The sequence below is a fragment of the Littorina saxatilis genome, linkage group LG3 (genome assembly GCF_037325665.1).
Source record: "Littorina saxatilis isolate snail1 linkage group LG3, US_GU_Lsax_2.0, whole genome shotgun sequence".
Lineage (NCBI taxonomy): Eukaryota > Metazoa > Mollusca > Gastropoda > Littorinimorpha > Littorinidae > Littorina > Littorina saxatilis.
In genome coordinates, this window is record NC_090247.1 from 70,267,839 (window position 1) to 70,286,583 (window position 18,745).

Here is an 18,745-nt window from a genome sequence, read left to right on the forward strand (position 1 = left end):
CTCAACATTTTGTCACGTGACTGCCAAGTGTCGCAAACATGGAAGGTTGGGTCGTCTGTAACATTCCTCCACAAACAGGTTGGCTTCTTTTACATGTATTCTCTGCGTTTCTTTAGACAATCTGACCAATTAATTTGAACGTTTCTATTAATGAGTATCTTTTTTTTCAATTATCATTATTTGCATTGGGTTGCTTATGATTAGAACGTAGTTGTTCACAGCAACAAATGTGCTCGAAGCCAACGGCAGGTCCCGCAGATCAACATGCGGTTATGATGAGAGAAAGAATCAGATTAGTGGATTCATGAGCTAAACTGATAGAAGTAGAATACCTGTACCACCAACATTCACGTTGTTTCAGTTTGACAAGCGTCGAACGAAAGAAGTATCTGGAAAGTGCAATGTATGGTAGTATAGCACTCAGTAATTACTAATAGCAGTCAATAGTACAGTGACTAGTACTAGTAGCTGGTATTACCAGTTAGCAGTACTTAGCAAGCATGATTAGATGGAACCGGCAAACAAACCCGTAAAGAAGTTTACTTTGTATTACTATTTAGCCTTAAAAGCCGTTAAGGGTTACGTTGAGGGTTTAAGATCCCAGATTCCAAAACAGAACAGTTCAGAAACTCGTACTTAGTTAAAACGGTGAGAGAGTGCCAACGCCTTCTCCACAGCAATTGGCAAATCAGGGGTGTTCTGAACTTCCCCCCTAGTATCCGTTTTTTAACCCTGTTTTTAAAGTATAGATCAGTTAGGTTTTATTAATAGGGAACGCTGCGCACTGCCACAGTTGTGGCGATGGCCAAAATTGGCCCCTGCGCAACTAATTGAATCCAGATCCAGAAGTTGAACTTTAAATATAGCTATAAATTGAGGAGCGTTTTTCTACTGCAATCCATAGGCTCTGATTTTGACAAACTTGCTCTTGTAAGCATAAAAAGTCATTTCGTTACTTGCATTCAAGTTACGGAATGGACTGTACAGATGCGTTTTATTAAAATTTAAACATGGGGTTTAGAGGAAAATTGTCGGCGCAATGAGGAAGGGAGACAACTATGTCAATGTTACATATGCGACATATATATATATTCGTTCTTCCCATCAGCGATTTGCCTCTGGAACAACATCTCCCAAGAGGTCGTCAGCACAGACTCCCCCCAGGCCTTCAGGACTATATCGATCATTGCATGAGGCCTGGCTCAGACGAGCCATACAGTTATAAAGTACCCCCTGCTCAAAATTCACTCCCTCCCTGTCGCGCAGTCTAAGGGGTCCAACCTAAGGGATATAATTCGACCCAAAGGGGGCAAAAAGGGTCTAATTCAATCCCATGTAGGTGCACCTCCTGCTTTTGGCTGTTTAAGTTAACACATGCCCAGGTGGGTATTCAAGTAAAGTACGTATGCCTTCGATCATGGTGGCAACAAAGCATCGTATCACAGTGATACTAAACTCCATCAGTTTATGGAAGTCTCGCCTAAGACTCGAGATTGTATACATGTATGGGTGTGATCGCTTTACATCAGGGATGCCACCTTTGGGCGCATCCCCTGGATCCAGGAAGAACACCTATGGCCTATAGGAAGTGAATTATCAGGAAATGCACCCCTTTAATGTAGACCGGGCCTTCTGAGTCACTAATGGTTGTTTGATTGTCTATAAAGTGAAATAAAATGGATGCAGGCTGTATTTTGAGCCTTTGAATTTAGCCTCATACTCATATATAAAGGTGTGTCCAATATTGGACCAATTGTCTGCTCTATTCTGTTCAGTACTTTGAAGTGTTGTTGGGTGCATGCATGTTTGTTTTTGATTTTTTAATCCAGGTGGGAGACCGGCACGGTTGGCCTAGTAGTAAGGCGTCCGCCCCATGATCGGGAGGTCGTGGGTTCGAACCCCGGCCGGGTCATACCTAAGACTTTAAAATTGGCAATCTAGTGGCTGCTCCGCCTGGCGTCTGGCATTATGGGGTTAGTGCTAGGACTGGTTGGTACGGTGTCAGAATAATGTGACTGGGTGAGACATGAAGCCTGTGCTGCGACTTCTGTCTTGTGTGTGGCGCACGTTATATGTCAAAGCAGCACCGCCCTGATATGGCCCTTCGTTAAGCAAACAAACAAACAAACAAACAAAATCCAGGTGGGTCATTTTTTTAACCTAACGGCTAATGAGAAGTGAGTGTTATAATTTGCACCCTGCAAATGGAAAAATGTTCAGATGAGAATTGTTTTTGTTTTTTTCAGAAATTAACTAACACAATGATGACGACCAGTACACTAATTCTGCCATGGAGGAAAAGGACTGCATGATGCTGTTTCTTCAGTTTTGTACTTTCTGTGTAGACCACAGGTGTTAGCATATCTTGGCAAAGGAATATTTTGGTGAGTGCAGATTTAATCTTAACACAACAAAGCCGTAAAGGGAGTGGGGGAAAGGTGAACAAATTTATGGCAGCAGAAGCTCAGGTAACAGGCATCAAAAGCTCTTTTGGGGGTGGGGTGGGGGTGTAGGAACTAGTGAAGCAGTTAACGTTCGGCTCTTTTCAGTACTTTTACTTGAAGTCATCAACTTTCTTTACATGGTCTTACAGTTCAGTCTTTATGCTTGTACCAAAATGAGTGGTTACTTTGGTGTTCTATACTGTTTGGGTGGACTTTTAGCAGCAAGACTGTTGCCAGCAGAAAACACCATCGAGAAGTTTCCCAAGTCGCAGCTACTCTTGATGTGTATGTGTGTGTGCGTCAGTAAAAGCTCTGCTGGGAGTTAGAACTTTCTCTTTTTTTGTTCTGTTTGTGGTCAGCTTGAGTTAAACATGCAACGGGAAGTAATAAATCATTTGCTTTTATCCTATTTGTTTTCAAGGTTGTGAGTGCCAGTAACACAACAGAGTTGAGATGGCAGACAGTGATTTAATGGAGCAGCAGCAGCTGATGATTGAGCAGCTGAAGGCGCTGATTCGACAGCGCGACAACGACCTTGAGCGCAAGGACAAGGAGCTGACGGAGACCAGCAGCAAGCTGTCCAAGATGAAGCTGCAGAACAAAGCCAAGCAGGCCAAGATGTCCAAGATGGAGGGGGCCAGGAAAGCTCAGGCAGAGGAGACGGAAAAGGTGAGTGTGCAGATTCCACAGCTTTGGCAGACACTCAGTTTGACATGGCAGAACAAGATATTCTTTGCAGTTTTAATTTATGCTTTGAAATGTTTTTTATTCAGCTATGCTTGTGGTCAGAAGTACTGTCAGATGACATTCCACACACCAGGTTAGGTTTTAGAAGTGGTAACAGCTGACATAAAAAGGTACAAAAATGGAGTTCTAGTCTGATAGTTTTTTTCTCCCAACAAGATTATATAATGACACATACTAGATACCTGTACCACCAAGCATTGCAGAGAAAGGCAGTGCCTTGACAAATTTTGCTGGCAGTCAGCTGTACTTTCAGTTGAAGCAGTGGAGAAATATTTGGAAATGAACCCGTTTGGGTCAAAACTACAATGTCAAAAACTGGCTGCTGTGTCAAAAGCCATCTTTTCTCTTCACTAATTTTGTTTTCTGTGCTCACTGCTTTTAAAACCTATTTTCTGACAGGCTGAAGGGGAAGAAGGACAGAGTGAGGAAAGCTCAGCGCCCCAGGCCAGTCGAGCCAAGCTGACGCTGCTGAAGAAGAAGCTGGAGGAAAAGGACCGTGTGATACAAGAGAAGGAAGGGGTCATCAGGGACCGAGAGCAGCAGATCGCAGCCAAGGAGCGGGTGCTCGCAGAGCGTGACGCTTTCGTCAGCGACCTGACTGAACAGCTGGAAGAGAAGACTAAAGCTGTGGAGAGTCTGCAGGCAGGCGGCACCTTGGGGGGAGATGATGGCGACACAGAGCAGGTAAATGTTGCTAGAAGTGAAACAAACAGCTGTAGAGAACTGCTGCCTGTTTGCTGTGACGTGATTGAATACTACTATTGGTTATATTTTCATCTGCTGTCAGTGTTCCAACCTAAGATTCAGAGTGTTTTAGTTGAACTGGTGCAAGGAAGAAAGGTTGGAAGATCAACAGATCCTTAAAATGCATAGGTTGGGATTTTGTAGGTCTGAAACGAGATCAAACAACAGTTGCTATTTGTATTAGTTAGAGGAGTGTATAATAAAGTTGATCAAATAACTCGGAATGAGCATCTAGAACAGTAGAAGTTAATTGTTTGAAACTGGTGAAAAGACAGTACTGTGGAAAACAGTTTAAATGCACTCCATATGTCAGATTGGACTGTTTCTCTGAGCAGGCCATGTACGCTCAGATGGTGTACAAGGATCGTAAGATCATGGAGCTGAACAACAAGGTGCTTGAGATGGACCGTAGGGTCATGGACCTTCAGGAGCTGGTCGGGGAGAAGCAAGAGGTCATCCGTGGACGTGACAGGGTCGTAGAGGTCAGTCAGTTTCTTGATCATGACATCGACACTGTTGAAAAAAGCGGAGGGCAATGCGGCAGTTGTGTACAAATTGCAAGTGATTGCACATCGTATCAGTTTCACAGTGCCTTGATAAATAATTTAACTTACCAGTCTGATGATAGGATTGGCAGTTGACTTTGCAGAGCACATTTTCATTCCTGTGTATGTTGTGCATCGTCTATTTTCAATCCAAGTTCACAAAAATTATGAAATTGATTAAAAATAAAATGAGGGCAAAGAGTTTGTAATTATTGGACTTAAAAACTTACTGATCTTGCCATGTTATGCAGATTCTGCAAGCAGCCATCAAAGAGAAAGAACAGGGTGTACAGGACCAATCGGCACTCATCGTTAAACTCACCTCCAGGATTGAAACCAATGAGGAATCTTTCGACATCACCAAGGAAACCCTCCGCAAAACGGAACACCAGCTCAAGACAGAAACGGACAGGTTTCAGATGAAACTGACCGAAACGCAGAGATATTTTGAAGAGATGCTAGCAGAGCTGGAAGGAGAAAGCAAGAGGTTGAAGGCAATGATCCATGAAAAGGACAAGGAAATCACTCAGCGCGAAAACGACCTAAGGGAGGTAATTCAGCGCCATGAGCAGGACATCCAGCGCATCATGTCCAAAGAGGAGGTCAACATCCATGACGAGGTCATTCGCATGTTTGAGCAGAAGCTGAAGGACACGAACGATGTCCTTGAGGGCAAGGTCAAGGTGATTGAGGTGCTGCAGAAGGAGTCTGTAGAGAGAGAAAAAGAGCTTCAAGAGAACAGAGAATCCATCAAGGTCCTCCGAGAAAAGCTTCAGGTGAGAAAATTACTTGTTTATATTATGGTGATGATGGACAGTAAAGTACAATGGCGTTGGTCTGCAAAGAAATAAGTTGGTTAAGTCATTGAACTTGAACCAAAGCAACTTTAAACAGTGCAGGTACCCCAGAATGCACACAAACACACACACACAACACACACACACACAGCAAAAAGATGCATTTTTCAACTGGATCACACTTACGCTCATCATGCACGCTCATCATACACTGATTTCAATTTTCTCATGATTTATTGACCTTTGAAAAAACAAGAACACACACACACACACACACTCACACACACACACATACACACACACACACACACACACACAAATGCAGGCTGTTTATATTTCTGGCATTTATTGCAATGAGTAGTACAGTTGCTGACATCTTTGCTGTACTTGCAGGTAACATCGGAGCAGCTGATGCTGGTGCAGGCGACCTTTGTGGACCAGGAGAATCAGTGGAAGGAGGACAAGCAGCGGCTGGAGGTCAAGCTGAAGGACGTGGTGGAGAAACATGAGGTGGAGCTGTCGGAGAAGGACGTTCAGGTCCACACCCTCAAGTCCTCCATCACAGAGCTAGAGTCTGCGTACTCACAGGCTTCTGCCCAGTACAGTGCCTTGGAGGTGGGTGTTTCTGATGGTGTAGAGATTGTGTGTGTGTGTGTGTGTGTGTGTGTGTGTGTGTGTGTGTGTGTGTGTGATAGAGGAAGAGACTGTGTTTGTATGTGATTATTGTTAGTGTCTCATTGTGTCTCAGAGGGGGCCCGGTTGCTCAGTTGGTAGAGCACTGGACTTGTGATCGAAAGGTCGCAGGTTCGAATTTGGGCCGGGACGGACACGGGTCAACTTTATTTGCAGACCCAGAGACGGAAGCCATGTCCCACCCTGTGTCACCACAATGGGACATAAAAGACCTCGGTCATTCTGCTGTAAGTGCAGGTGGCTGATACCACGTAAACACGCACACACCTGGGTAGCGCGACTGTTGCTGCTAGCTTTCCATTGGGAGGGGAAGTGACCCGAATTTCCCAGCGATGGGACAATAAAGTAATGAAAAGGAAAATGAGAGATATTGTTTGCATCACTGTGTGTGTGTGTCACTGACTGTACATGTTTTCTTCATCATATCTAAATGGGGGCTGATCATATTCTTTTGAATGTCGCATACATTCTAAATGAAAAGACGCTGTTACCTGCCGAAAATGTGTAGCTAGACCAGTGTTTAGTTTTCATTCCTGTTAACTTCTTCATCAGTTCATGTGGTCATTTGAATATTTAAAAATTACGACTGGATAAGATTCTGTTTGTTACAGGAAAGATACCAGCACGCAGCCGCGTCCAAAAGCTCAGGGTCTGCATCAGAGGGTACTACTGCTGGTTCTTCGTCTGCCTCAGCACCTGAACTTGCCGCTCTACAATCCCAGGTGTCTGAACTCCAGAAACAGCTGCAAGAGAAGTCGGCCTTTCTGGAGGAGTCCAAGAAGGGAGGAGAGAGTGAGGGAGGAGCAAAGAGCGAGACGAAGATGCTCAAGATGAAAGCTCAGATGACCTCTAAGATCAAGTCCCTGGAGAAGGAGTTAGCGGAGCTTCGCAAAGTAAGTCCCTTTCCAATATGTGCGTGGGGTAAATGTGTCAGACAAATGGACTTCTTGAAAACGTGTCTGGCAATCCATTACAAAAAGGAGAAAGGTAAAGAACTAACCAAATTTGTCTTCTTTCTGAACACAGATTTACATTTTTGAGAGGGATTAAGTTTTAAAACGGATGTTAAAAAAATGAACATGGCTGCTTTCTTTTGTCATTTTGGTATTATTTTGACAATTCTGGAAACTACCTCACTACCCAGTATTGACTTTATTTGTTTAGTTCTGTGTATTCTTTGTTTAATTCTGTGTTGTTTGTTATTAGGGCAGCGACCTGGCGGATGAGGTTGTGTTGCTGAACAACCGTCTGGCTGAGGCAGAAGAAGAAAAGGGCAACCTGCAACTGAAGCTGGTGGATTATGATGAAACAAAAGCTTACATTGGTAATGAAGGGGGCAAACTTATTGTTTCTCTGAAATGACTCATCCAGGGAGATAGTTCACCTGTGTGGACTTTGTATCTGCAAGCCATGACACATTGATATCAGTATACTGTCTGTGATAAAAGAATTGTAATAATTTTAAGATACCAAATACAGGATAATAAAACAGTACAGTTACAGTGAAAGCTGTTGTTCTCAGTACAGTGGCTGAAATGTTGTGGTGGCTGTGTATTTGACAGTGGCTGTCTGTATCACTATCAGTGTGTGTTAATGTGGAAGAACCGGTGTGAGTATGCAAACCCTGTGAACTTCATGGCACTCAGAGATTAATGGATCATTGTTTGAACCGGATGCATCTTTAATGCCCAGTTGTTGCTGTTGTTGTTGTTATAAAACTTCTTCTTCGTCAACCGCACTCAGTTTGCATGAGACGCAAAAGTTACTTTCTTTTTGTTATCAGATTGTCATACCTGGTGTGTTCACCTGTTTCACTTCCATGTCTTGCTGGAGTAAATCGTTTCTAACACAGGCTCAGCATTTTACATGGACTCCTGTTATTGTCTACGGTAGATGCTGTTGTTGTTGTTATCAAACTTCTTCTTCGTTAACTGTACTCAGACTGCATGAGACGCAAAAGTTACTTTTTTGTTATCAGATTGTCATACCTGGTGTGTTCAACTGTTTCACTTCCATGTCTTGCTAGAGTAAATCGTTTCTAACACAGGCTCAGCTCTTCAGATGGAATGATAATAATAATGAGGATATTTATATGGCGCAAATCTTAAAACAGTTCTAAGCGCCTCACAAAAGGAATCCTGTTATTGTCTATTAAGAAATAATTGTTTTGATGCCAGGTGAGCTGGAGAGTCGCATCAAGGAACTGGAGGACTGTCAAATACAGACGGAGCAGGAGCGTGACCAGGTGAAAGCAGACATGGCAGCCGTCACAGATGAATGTAACAAATACAGTCAGATCGTTGCAGACCTGGAAGTACAAGCTGTGAGTAGATAATGTCATGGAGCGTTGTGATTATGTTAGAAGGGTAACAGTTTTGTGGATCTGGCTTGAGCATTTATTTGGAACTAGGGCTCTTCTTCTCTTCTTCAGTGTTCCAGAAATTCTGGTGACGTGTGAGCTCGTTTGCCCATTTGGGTTCCCCACACTATACTCTGAGAGCATAGTCAGCTTCACTCCGCTTTCATTGGGTAGGCATGCTGGGTATTTCCGTGTTTCCATAACCCACCGAACTCCGACATGATTAGAGGATCTTTTCCGTGCGCACTTGGTCTTGTGCTTGCGTGTACACACGAAGGGGGGTTAAGTCACTAGCAGGTCTGCACATAAGTTGACCTGGGAGATCGGAAAAATCTCCACTCTTAACCTCTTCACTGCCACAGTATAACAGCATTTTGGTATTGCTGTGCGCCAGGGCAAAATTTCGCTTTCTTCGATAGGTTCACTAATCTGTTCACTGCTGGATCATTTATTGAGATATCTCTTAGATCTTTGGCATGTGTTTTGCTTATACCCTTGGCTATTATAGGATGACATGATCAGTGGACTTTGTTTGTGATTGTTATAGTAACAAGAGGCGAAGCCTTAAGGCTTCCGTAAAGAAATCGACAAACAGTAACACAAACTCAATCACTCCGTCACACGACGGGCGCTGTGGCGGGGTGGTAAGACGTCGGCCTCTTAATCGGAAGGTCGAGGGTTCGAATCGCGGCCGCCTGGTGGGTTAAGTGTGGAGATTTTTCCGATCTCCCAGGTCAACTTATGTGCAGACCTGCTAGTGGCTTATCCCCCTTCGTGTGTACACGCAAGCACAAGACCAAGTGCGCACGGAAAAGATCCTGTAATCCATGTCAGAGTTCGGTGGGTTATAGAAACACGAAAATACCCAGCATGCTTCCTCCGAAAGCGGCGTATGGCTGCCTTAATGGCGGGGTAAAAACGGTCATACACGTAAAATTCCACTCGTGCAAAAACACGAGTGTACGTGGGAGTTTCAGCCCACGAACGCAGATGAAGAAGAAGACTCCGTCACACATACACACACACACACACACACACACAGTAAGCATAGGTGAAACTGTGCAAGAAAGCGAGACACTTAGTCTAGATCTGCCAACTAGTCTCAGCCCACTCACAATAACAATGACCGAGACTTTCAGTAATTCCTTCGCGTGACGTCTAACCCTCTTAAGTCATAATGTGACGTCTTCAAATGTTAAAGTTTCTATCACACACGTCAAACACTTTTGACCGAGACGTAATCTTCTTATGCGAGCTTTATCCATAGACTCGGAAATGTTAAAGTTTCTATCACACACACACACACACGCACGCACAGACAGACAAAAGTTAGCATCGCATAGGCTACACTTACGTGAGCCAAAAATTGATATAATGACCATTTTTGTCAAAAAATTAGTTTCCGGACTTACACACACACATTGCAGCACATAAAACCACACAAAACACTGCTAAAACTGGTGTCAAACATCAGGTACTCACATTACAGCCCATAAAAGTATTCTTCTGTGTGGTAATCCATAAATCACTTCTTGTAGAGCTTCCAGAACACTGTATCGCTTGAAAACAGGTCCGACTTTCGGCCGCCATTGTGAATACTATAGATAGGTTCTATGTCTAGGCACAGTTGTCAACACGTGGTAGTAGCTTATCCGAACGGTCTATGGGAAAGAACTGTGTTTAGAACCCCTACAAGTACTTGGACAGTGGTTACCTCCCATTTAGTTTTCAGAAATGTCCTGAAATGTTGTTGACACAAATCCCACGTACGAGATACGGTTATGGGCGTACGACAAACCAAAAATGACCACGTATTACATACGGGGTGGGCAGTGAAGGGGTTAACCCACCAGGCGGCAGCGACCGGGATTCGAACTCACGACCTCCCGATTAGGAGGCCGACGTCTTACCACTGCGCCACTTCGCCCGTTGGAGCTAGGGCCAACATTAACCAGACATTTATGGTATTTTACTGGTTAAAATTAAAAAAATACAACGAAGGAAAACTGTCAGCTAGTCATGCAGTTGTGCTCGCTTTGAATACATTTAAACATTTTCTACAGTGAGAAATGCAGATCTCACTGTGTGTCTGTATGTATTGACAGGTTGCTGTGACTTAGCGCTCTGCTTTGGAGGGAGCTTTTATTCTCGTTTTGTCAGTGATAGTGGTTTGCAATGTACCTAGCAGGATCTCTCTGGAAATACAACTGAAGTATCTTTTATGTGGATACGAGTTTTTGGGTGTGTGGTGAAAAAGTGCTCTTTATTGTTTTTTTGAAAGGTAATATTACTGTCTCTTTCACTTTTCAGGAAAATCTCACACAGCAGATGGAGAGCCTGAAGAGTGAGCTTGCATCACAGGAGTCGGTCAAGCGTGAACTGGAGGGAGAGAAAATGTCTCTGGAAGTCAGGATCGCTGAGCAGGAGGAACAGAGAGAAGGTATTGCTTTGTTGTAGCTTGGAAAATAATCTATTTTGTCTTTGTGTATCCTTCTCTTTTTCGTACTTTAATAGACATGATGCAGTATGCCACAGTGATGGGAGAGACAGACCTGTGCACATCTACGTTTTCTCCGTAATTTCTCCGATTTTTATATGCAGAATACGGTGCTACGGATTTTTAATTAAAATTCCGATGTTTTACTCAAAACAAAAATGTGTACTTTTTTTCTGTTTTAAGATGTTTTGACCAATTAGTTGGCCGTTGCGCTGAAAAGACGTTTTCCTATTTACCGGAAGCGCGTGTGTTCTCAGCATTGAGTCTTTGTTCTTAGACTTAGTTCGTCCAGCGTCTGCGTGGTAACTTGTGATTGAAGTGAAACATGGAAAAGAAAAAAAGAGTGCGAGATTCAGATAGTGAAGAGGAGACACCAGCTCTGTCACCAAAGAAGAAGAAAACGGCACAACAGTGTTTCAGTTTGTGTGCTTTGTGAGCAGAATTATGTCTTGAACTGTCGTTACAGCTTACTACTGAAACATGTTAAAAACTACTGAAATTTGGTTTGTTTACTACTGATGAGCGTTTTGAGTGTGCACAGGTCTGGAGAGAGTGTGTGTGCAGGTGTCTGTTTCACCTTTTTTGCTGTTGCTGTCTAAGGGTCATTGTTAATGTTATCTTTCCTAACGATAAGCTAACTGGCTTGTTAGAGCAGGTAAACTGAATCTTTTTTCATTGCAGTATTTTTTAAATTTCTTTTGCTAGATCTTAGATGTAATTATTTTACCACTCCTTGATGTAATTCTTTTACCTCTCCTAGATTTAACTACTTCTTTTCTTGTTTTGCAGCATTGGAGAAGGAGAAAGCTGACCTACTGAAAGACGTGGAGAGATGGAAGGAAAGAGTGGAATATGAGAAACAACCAAACATTGCTTTTGAAAAAGAGAATGAGGAGATCAGGACTACAGTACGTACAGACTTACAATTGTTGCTATACTTATTTCATGTCTGAGTGGGTGTGTGTGTGGGGGGTGTGCATGTGTGTGAGTGATATTTTTTTAACCAATTGAATGTGCGAAAAAAGGAAATCTTTTGGGTGTGTGATGGACCCTTGGCATATCTAATTTAGAAACGGTATGTTTTCTATACGTCTGTGCTTGCTCGTGAATTAAATAATAATAATAATAATAATAATAATAAATAACTTTTCTATAGCGCGAGTCCCATCAATTGGCTCCAGGCGCTTTAATTCCAGTTATCTTTCATTATGTTGGCCAGTGAGTACAGCATTGTGTGACTATTGCAGATAAAGGAGCTGGAGGAAGAGCTACAGGCAGAACGCACACTGACAAAAGAAAGCAAGGAACAGATCAACTCTCTTCAGGCCTCACTGGATCAGGCCAAGAAACAACAGGTGGGTACACAAAACATTCTCTGCTGTGATGCCGGAACCTTCAGAGTAGTCAGTAGGACAAGAAAAATATTACATTTACATTAAATGCCTCCTTCACTTGTTTGCTGAGGATGTTTTCAAGATACAGACAGAATAAAGTAATGAAAATGAAAAAAAATGAAAAAAAAACAAGTCGCGTAAGGCGAAAATTCAACATTTAGTCAAGTAGCTGTCAAACTCACAGAATGAAACGGAACGCAATGCAATTTTTCAGCAAGACCGTATACTCGTAGCATCGTCAGTCCACCGCTCATGGCAAAGGCAGTGAAATTGACAAGAAGAGCGGTTTAGTAGTTGCGCTGAGAAGGATAGCACGCTTTTCTGTACCTCTCTTCATTTTAAGGGCAGACACCACAGTGAAAAAAGTGATTTTTTTGTTCCCTGGTCATTTCCGTTTTCTTTCTGATTCTGGATTTTGAACCTCTTCTGGTTACTCTGATGTACTGATTTTAGATCAGAATTAATCATAAACGGTCAAAACGGCTAAATGAACAATGTATGTGTATGCAATTGTGTATTGAAAACACACAAAACAGCAAAAAAATGCGTATGTTTGAGTGGTGACTGTGAGTCAAACAAATCGTGAACGGTAGTCACGTTTGCATGACTGGAATGAGTTGTCTTTTCTTTGCTAGGATCAGTTCATACCACGGACAACGGGAATTTCCGTTTACTGGTTTCGCGCCGTTAGTAACAGCAACAAGAAGACATTCCAAAGAGCCGAAGAGAACCGATGAAGATTCCGGGAAATTCCGTATGAACAATTTTCGCTACTGACCAATCGAATCGCGGATATTAAACTTCGTTTATGCTCGGTCTCGTTCGGTTCGATTCGGCCTTCCCAGAATGCAATATTCTTCAATTTCCGCCAGATCTTGCCAAAGGCGATGTGAAACATCTACAGCTGCGATTTTCCTTGGATATCTTTGTGGAATCTTCAGTTTATCACACGTTTTACCCCGATTTCAGTGCTAGACACGCAAAGGATGATTATTGGGTAAAATCAGATCAGTTGCAGAGGCTGGCGTGACAGAAGTTTAAAAAGAAAGTGCGAGTCGATAGTGTCGTCTGCTATTGCTACGAACGAATCGGAAGATCAAGTTTGTGCATTCAACTTCGTCCAGAATGAAAATTGGCTGGAAACTATGCTGCTTCCCTTGCAACAGCTGGGTTGGAGCAAGAAATCACCATCGGTGGTGTACGTTTGAAGCACGTTTCCATGTGTGTTTTGAACCACGACTTATTTTAGAGCTGCGGAGCGGAATGTGTACGGCAGTAAAGACAACACGGAGTTCGCCATTTATGGCAACGAAAAGACAGACCCTATATCTTTTTTCGGGAAAAAAGCAAATAAACTGCTTAAAAAAAGAACAATCAATACAAAAATGACTTTGTTCAGCCATGGTGCAACACCATGCATCTCCTGGGAAATCTGCTGCAGCTGAATACTAGCCCAAGCAGAGCAGTAAAGATTCCAAGCAGCTGATAAAGCTTGTAGTAGGTATGCATTTTTTCTTCTTTTTTTGGACAGAAATGTAGAAGTTTATACATGTGTTTGGTTATGTTTGCGGCTCTGGCTCTGTGTGTTCATGTGTGTGACTGCTGAAGAAGAGAATCTTACTAACAACACCCTGATGCAAAGAAACTGAATAGGATGCAAAGTCAGTAATGTGCCGCTACTGTGAAGCTTGGTTGTCACAAGGTTTGTCAGGGTTGGGGCAAAACATCTGTTCTTTCCTCATTTATTTTCTTGAGCATATTACTTATAGCTTCCTCCTGTGATCAAAGTTTTCTTGTGGCACAAACAAACATGCATTCACATGGACCAGTGAGTGAACATTGCTTGTGGTCATACTTCCCATGCAGACCATATGGTTTCTGCATGCAGTCAGAGACATACATACAGAGATGCGAAGCGAGGGCCGCTCGCATGAAGTATGTGCAATAGCTGTAGACCAGACCAGCACTGCCTTAGCACCGTTCACATGATTTTTCAACATCTTTTTGTTCACTGCTTGACTATTAGCACTGACATAAGCATGCGCCGAAATAACGTGTTATCACATATTACAATACCTGTTTTTCAAATGTGTGTGTAGGGGGGGGGGGGGGGGGTGTCATTGTTGGGAAAATGTGAATAGCCGTATTGAGTTTGTAATCATATTATTAATTTTGAATTTATGTTCTCTACAGATGGTGAGGTGGAAGCTGGAGAGGAGCTTCCAAAGTACCCATGGCACTGCATGGCAATTCACAGAAGTCAACCCTAATATCGTAGTATAAAAAATAAAGGACACTGTTATAAATTTCCCTGATAAATCAAAGCAAGTCCAAAAGAGGTCCAAGATAAGAGGCTTCACTGGTAACAATTTGGGAATTATGGATGGGCATAATTTATGCAGCGTGCACATAACGGATGAGAGTTGATCATTGTGACCTTGGAACAGGTTCCTTGGTGCTTGCAGAACACTGGCTGGTTTTTTTTGAGTCACTTGAGAAAAAGTGACTCTATGTAATCGGTCAGTGTTAGTCTGTCCGGCCGGCCGGCCGTCCGTAGACACCACCTTAACGTTGGACTTTTCTCGGAAACTATCAAAGCGATCGGGCTCATATTTTGTTTAGTCGTGACCTCCAATGACCTCTACACTTTAACGATGGTTTCGTTGACCTTTGACCTTTTTCAAGGTCACAGGTCAGCGTCAAAGGAAAAATTAGACATTTTATATCTTTGACAAAGTTCATCGGATGTGATTGAAACTTTGTAGGATTATTCTTTACATCAAAGTATTTACATCTGTAGCCTTTTACGAACGTTATCAGAAAAACAAGGGAGATAACTAGCCTTTTCTGTTCGGCAACACACAACTTAACGTTGGGCTTTTCTCGGAAACTATAAAAGTGACCGGGCTCAAATTTTATGTGAACGTGACTCATTGTGTTGTGAATAGCAATTTCTTCCTGTCCATCTGATGCCTCATATAATATTCAGAACTGCGAAAGTGACTCGATCGAGCGTTTGCTCTTCTTGTTTTACATTTTGTTGAATTTAGTTTCCGTTTTTCTTGTGGAACTCAGCAAGACTTGTTGTTTTGTCAGTGTTGTTTTGTTACATGTTTCGTAAACGTTTGTGTGAAAAAAAATCATTTTCTTCATGTTTTGTGCATTTTCTCAAAACTACTTTTTTGTCACTTCAAAAGCCTAAGGCTTTTTTTCTAATAAACTTGCGCTGTTGAAACTTTGCGTACATCTTGAGTGTGTTATTTTGCAGAAACTGATTGAGGGATTTGTTGAAAAAAAAAATTCTTGAGAAGTTATACCCTTTTGGGGGGCGTTTTTTCATGAAATTCAACATCACTCACTTTCATCATTGATATTTTTTAAATGACTTGAGATATCAAAAAAAGCCTCAATCAGTTTCTCGGCATTGTGCTGAAGTATAAATAACAAGCATCAAAACTAAATTTCATGCAGTTTTAAAAAAGCCTTAGGGTTTTAAAAAGGGGCAGTTTGGTGGCCATCTTGGATTGCTACCATGGCAACCGATGGTCCAATTTTTATTTTTTTTCCATTTTCTCAGGAGATAGACTGAGTACTTAAATTCTAAAACAATTGTTGACCCAAGAGTTATGAAACAAAAAAAATCACTTTTAACACCAGTGCCTCCCCTTAACTTCCTGAGCGTGTTTTTAATCCAAACATATCATATCTATATGTTTTTGGAATCAGGAACCGACAAGGAATAAGATGAAAGTGTTTTTAAATTGATTTCGACAATTTAATTTTGATAATAATTTTTATATTTTTAATTTTCAGAGCTTGTTTTTAATCTAAATATAACATATTTATATGTTTTTGGAATCAGAAAATGATGGAGAATAAGATGATCGTAAATTTGAATCGTTTTATAAAAAAAATTTTTTTTTTACAATTTTCCAATTTTTAATGACCAAAGTCATTAATTAATTTTTAAGCCACCAAGCTGAAATGCAATACTGAAGTCCGGGCTTTGTCGAAGACTACTTGACGAAAATTTCAACCAATTTGGTTGAAAAATGAAAGCGTGACAGTGCCGCCTCAACTTTCACGAAAAGCCGGATATGACGTCATCAAAGACATTTATCAAAAAAACGAAAAAACGTTCGGGGATATCAATCCCAGGAACTCTCATGGAAAATTTCATAAAGATCGGTCCAGTAGTTTGGTCTGAATCGCTCTACACACACGCACGCACGCACGCACACACACACATACACCACGACCCTCGTTTCGATTCCCCCTCTATGTTAAAACATTTAGTCAAAACTTGACTAAATGTAATGAAACGGAGGATGACAGGCTGAATTGGGGGCGGGGATATAGCTCAGTTGGTAGCGCGCTGGATTTGTATTCAGTTGGCCGCTGTCAGCGTGAGTTCGATCCCAGGTTCGGCGGAAATTTATTTCACAGAGTCAACTTTGTGTGCAGACTCTCTTCGGTGTCCGAACCTCCCCCCGTGTACACTACATTGGGTGTGCACGTTAAAGATCCCACGATTGACAAAAGGGTCTTTCCTGGCAAAATTGCTTAGGCACAGTTAATAATTGTCTACCTATACCCGTGTGACTTGCAATAATAGGCCGTGAAAGGTAAATATGCGCCGAAATGGCTGCAATCTACTGGCCGTATAAAATTTCATCTCACACGGCATCACTGCAGAGCGCCTAGAACTGTACCCACGGAATATGCGCGATATAAGACTCATTGATTGATTGATTGATATTAAGTAGAATAAGCTGATGATCGTGCAACTATAGAAGGTTAGTCTCAGAACAGTTATGCGCACAGATAACACTCATGGTCTGAGTACCGCCCTGATATGGCCCTTCGTGGTCGGCTGGGCGTTAAGCAAACAAACAAACAAACAAACAAATGGTCTGAATATTTATGGACACGTTTTAGAGCTTTTGTCTAGCTGTTCCCAAGACTTCAAGGGATCAGTTTGACTGTTCATGACGGTTGGTTCTTGACGTTGGTTTTTAACCTCCATTTAACCTATTTGGCTATGTGGTGCTATGTGATAGGCCAACTTCTAAAATATACTCTGGACACAAAATCTGCTCAGATAATGTTTTTACAGAAGTCTTATTTGTTTTTTTGCAGGAGGCTGCCACTGTGGAGCAGGCAGAGAAAGAAGCAGACCTGAAGCTAGAGATGACAGAGAAGGTGGAACTGCTGACACAGGCGAGAGAGGAGTCTGCCCGACTCAAGGAGGAGCTGAGCAGCAGAGAAGACAAGATCCGTCAGCTGGAGGAGGAGATGGCCCAGAAGGTCACTGACCTTCAGCAGGACATGGATCATAAGATTGCTGCACTGCAGGAGCAGCTGTCTCGGCAGACGGCTGCTGCTGAAGGAAGCACCAAGGAGCTGCAGGACCAGATCAGCAGCTTTCAGCAGGAGAAACGGCAGCTGGAAGAGGACGTTTCGCGCAAGGCGACCCTGGTGGGAGACCTGGAGCTGCAGGTGAAGACTATGGCCAGGGAGGCGGAGGTTCTGCGGGAAGGACAGAGTGAGAAGGGCCAGGAGTTCGAATCCAAGACACAGTCTCTTCTCGATCAGCTCTCGGAGCTTGAGTCAGAGCTTTCACATCAGCAGACTCTTTCGGGAAGTTTTGAGGAGGAGGTTGCTCGTCTGAATTACGAGCTTCAAGACAGGCAACAGGAGATTTCTTCTCTGAAGGAAAAGCTTCAGGAAAATGAAAGTCAGTTGAGTTCTGTGAAAGGAGAGTTGAAGGCTGAGTGTGAAAAGTGTGCCAAACTTCAGGAGGATTTGAACAATTTGCAGTCTCTAAAAGAAAGGGAACTTTCGGACAAGGAAAACGCCTTGATGCAGCTCACTGATAAATTGAACTCTGTTCTTTTATCTTCGGAAGAAACTGAACATTCTTCCAAAAGGCTGCAAACAGAAATAGATGAGCTGCATTCACAGCTGCAGACAAAAGACTCGTTAGTTCAGGAACTGCAAGTGAAATCAGAGGAACTCATGACAAACCTCTCAGAAAAATCAGCAGTGGCAGATTCATTGCAGTCAGAGTTAGAAGACTCCAAGAGACAGATTTTGGAGTTGGTGTCAACTCAGACAGAACTTCAGCAGCAGATAGAACTGAAACAGAAGGAACTTGAAGAAAAAACAGTGTCCCTCGATGCCTTAAAACTCTCCATGAGTGATAGCAGCTCCAGCACACAGGAAGCCCTTCTCGCCAAAGATACCACCATCCACAGCCAGAATGAGGAGCTTCTCCGACTACAAGCTTCTGTTGAAGAGCAGCAGCAGAGACTTTCGCAGCTAGAAACAGCCTTGGATGAAAAAGCGCAGCAGCTTCTGGAAACGGGGGGACAACTGCAGGTGTTGACTGCTGAACTGGAAACCCGTTCGGAGGCGTGTTCGAGCCTGGAGAGTTCGTTGAAAAGAGCGGAGGAGGAGAAGGAGCAGTTTTCTGAGAAGGTGAGGACGTTTTCTGAGCGTAACGAACTTCTGTTGCAGGAAAAG

At 42.6% G+C, this 18,745-nt stretch overlaps 3 protein-coding genes across 3 annotated transcripts; all 3 read left to right on the forward strand.

Moving 5' to 3' along the window:
* Positions 1–26: 26 nt before the first annotated feature.
* LOC138963138 (putative leucine-rich repeat-containing protein DDB_G0290503) lies at positions 27–7,444 on the forward strand. Its single transcript, XM_070335171.1, has 9 exons — positions 27–78; positions 2,247–2,384; positions 2,866–3,113; positions 3,591–3,875; positions 4,271–4,417; positions 4,732–5,256; positions 5,671–5,892; positions 6,582–6,863; positions 7,177–7,444. Exons 3-9 carry the CDS (start codon positions 2,898–2,900, stop codon positions 7,330–7,332), a joined length of 1,833 nt encoding a protein of 610 aa, XP_070191272.1. The 5' UTR covers positions 27–78; positions 2,247–2,384; positions 2,866–2,897; the 3' UTR covers positions 7,333–7,444.
* A 119-nt stretch (positions 7,445–7,563) lies between these two features.
* On the forward strand, positions 7,564–12,684 carry LOC138961303 (myosin-6-like). The gene is made up of 6 exons (XM_070332903.1): positions 7,564–7,579; positions 8,148–8,293; positions 10,640–10,769; positions 11,616–11,734; positions 12,074–12,233; positions 12,674–12,684. The coding sequence occupies exons 1-6, from the start codon at positions 7,564–7,566 to the stop codon at positions 12,682–12,684; spliced, it is 582 nt and encodes a 193-aa protein (XP_070189004.1).
* A 4,524-nt stretch (positions 12,685–17,208) lies between these two features.
* On the forward strand, positions 17,209–18,723 carry LOC138961304 (putative leucine-rich repeat-containing protein DDB_G0290503). Its single transcript, XM_070332904.1, has 3 exons — positions 17,209–17,214; positions 17,360–18,653; positions 18,719–18,723. Exons 1-3 carry the CDS (start codon positions 17,209–17,211, stop codon positions 18,721–18,723), a joined length of 1,305 nt encoding a protein of 434 aa, XP_070189005.1.
* The last annotated feature ends 22 nt before the right edge of the window (positions 18,724–18,745 follow it).